Here is a 1,279-nt window from a genome sequence, read left to right as displayed (position 1 = left end):
GGGGCTCCCTGCCTTGCTTGGAGGTGTTTCAAATGGCCCATTAGTAGTTCTTCCTCTTTTTCCTGAATGCCTACCAGAAAAAGGTATTCAGAATTCTGTCAGCCAAAGCAGCACCAGCAGCAGCAGCAACAACAACACCAGGACCAGCAGGAGCAGCAGTCACAGCTGCACCACCAACAAGTACAAACGTGAACACTTTCCTAGCGAAAGAGTTCCCACGTCGAATTGCTCTCCTGACCTGTAGAGTGAAAGGAAAACACAGGCTGGAAACATAGAAGCAATTATATTTACCCCCAAGCATGATAACAAAGAGCAGGCAGGGATAATAAGGGCAATTAAAAGAATGAGGGACATCTGCCCTATAAGCAGAAGGAGTAACACCCAGGGTTTTACCCTTAGGCTGTGGCATTCAGTAAGAGGGCACTGTCAGGGTGCAGATAGACCACAGTGACCCTCCTGGTCCAGGGTCTGTGGTGAGGCCAGAGGCAGTGCTGGTTTGGATAGCACACCTGGGACTTGACTGTTCCCAGGCAGTCTACAGGCTGTGTCCCTGTCCAGGGGCTCACAGGGAGCAGCAAGGAGGTGCTGTGTGAGGCACACAGGGGCTTATCTTATGTTACTTACCTGGCTGGAGTCCCCCTCACCATAGCGGAGCCACGTCACAAAGTGCTCACAGTTGCTCTCAAGCAAATCATAGGTCACTTCCATGCCAATGCATCTCTCAGCACGCCGGATGATCTCCTTCACTGGGAGGGGAGTGCGGGAGCGGTCATACTTGTTGTTGACCTTGCAGCCATTATTTCCCACCACCTCCTTCAGGAGCTGCTTCTTCACCTTGACCTTTTTGGTCAATAGTGTCACACTGCCAGCTGACAGGGGTGGGATGCTTTCATCTGGGGGAAAGCAGGAAGGAGATAAGCCAGATGGAACCTGCCCAGCCCCTCCAAGACCTCAGATGGCTTTTTGGCTGCTCCTGGAAAAGCCATCTACATGCATAAGGTGGGTCCACCACCAGCCCGTGAAAGGAGACAGGGCTGCTGAAGCACCACAGCACTCCCTCTGCACCCTGCCAGGTTGCACCAGCCTTACCTTCAGCCGTCACGTGGATGACATATCCATCCCCCAAGTAGAGGGCCCAGTGCTGGTAAAGTTGTCGCTTGATCTCGATTAGGTCGCCAGGCTTGGGGTCTAGCTTACCACACGCCATCCCAGGAGCCTTTGGTCAGGACACGGCGTTGCAGCTGGTCTGGCTCAGCGCAGGGCCCAGCGGAGCGGGAAG

At 53.9% G+C, this 1,279-nt stretch overlaps 1 protein-coding gene across 1 annotated transcript; it reads right to left on the bottom strand.

Annotated features, from left to right (window-relative positions):
* Positions 1 to 70: 70 nt before the first annotated feature.
* On the bottom strand, positions 71 to 1,273 carry LOC113979322 (HRAS-like suppressor 3). The gene is made up of 3 exons (XM_027706750.1): positions 1,090 to 1,273; positions 625 to 893; positions 71 to 238 (listed from the first exon to the last, which is right to left on the bottom strand). The coding sequence occupies exons 1-3, from the start codon at positions 1,205 to 1,207 to the stop codon at positions 71 to 73; spliced, it is 555 nt and encodes a 184-aa protein (XP_027562551.1). The 5' UTR covers positions 1,208 to 1,273.
* Positions 1,274 to 1,279: the final 6 nt, after the last annotated feature.

Source organism: Neopelma chrysocephalum, unplaced genomic scaffold (assembly GCF_003984885.1).
Source record: "Neopelma chrysocephalum unplaced genomic scaffold, ASM398488v2 Primary Assembly neopelma1_74846, whole genome shotgun sequence".
In the NCBI taxonomy this organism is placed as follows: Eukaryota; Metazoa; Chordata; class Aves; order Passeriformes; family Pipridae; genus Neopelma; species Neopelma chrysocephalum.
Note: the sequence above shows the minus strand (reverse complement) of the source record. Positions and strands in the feature narration are given on the sequence as shown.

What these genes read in the sequence shown, in the direction of transcription:
- LOC113979322 (XM_027706750.1), bottom strand. Translation starts at nt 1,207, where the DNA reads ATGGCGTGTGGTAAGCTAGACCCCAAGCCTGGCGACCTAATCGAGATC. An exon ending in CATCCACGTGACGGCTGAAG is followed by an intron (nt 894 to 1,089) that starts GTAAGGCTGGTG and finishes GCTTTCCCCCAG; the next exon opens with ATGAAAGCATCCCACCCCTG. An exon ending in GTGAGGGGGACTCCAGCCAG is followed by an intron (nt 239 to 624) that starts GTAAGTAACATA and finishes TTCACTCTACAG; the next exon opens with GTCAGGAGAGCAATTCGACG.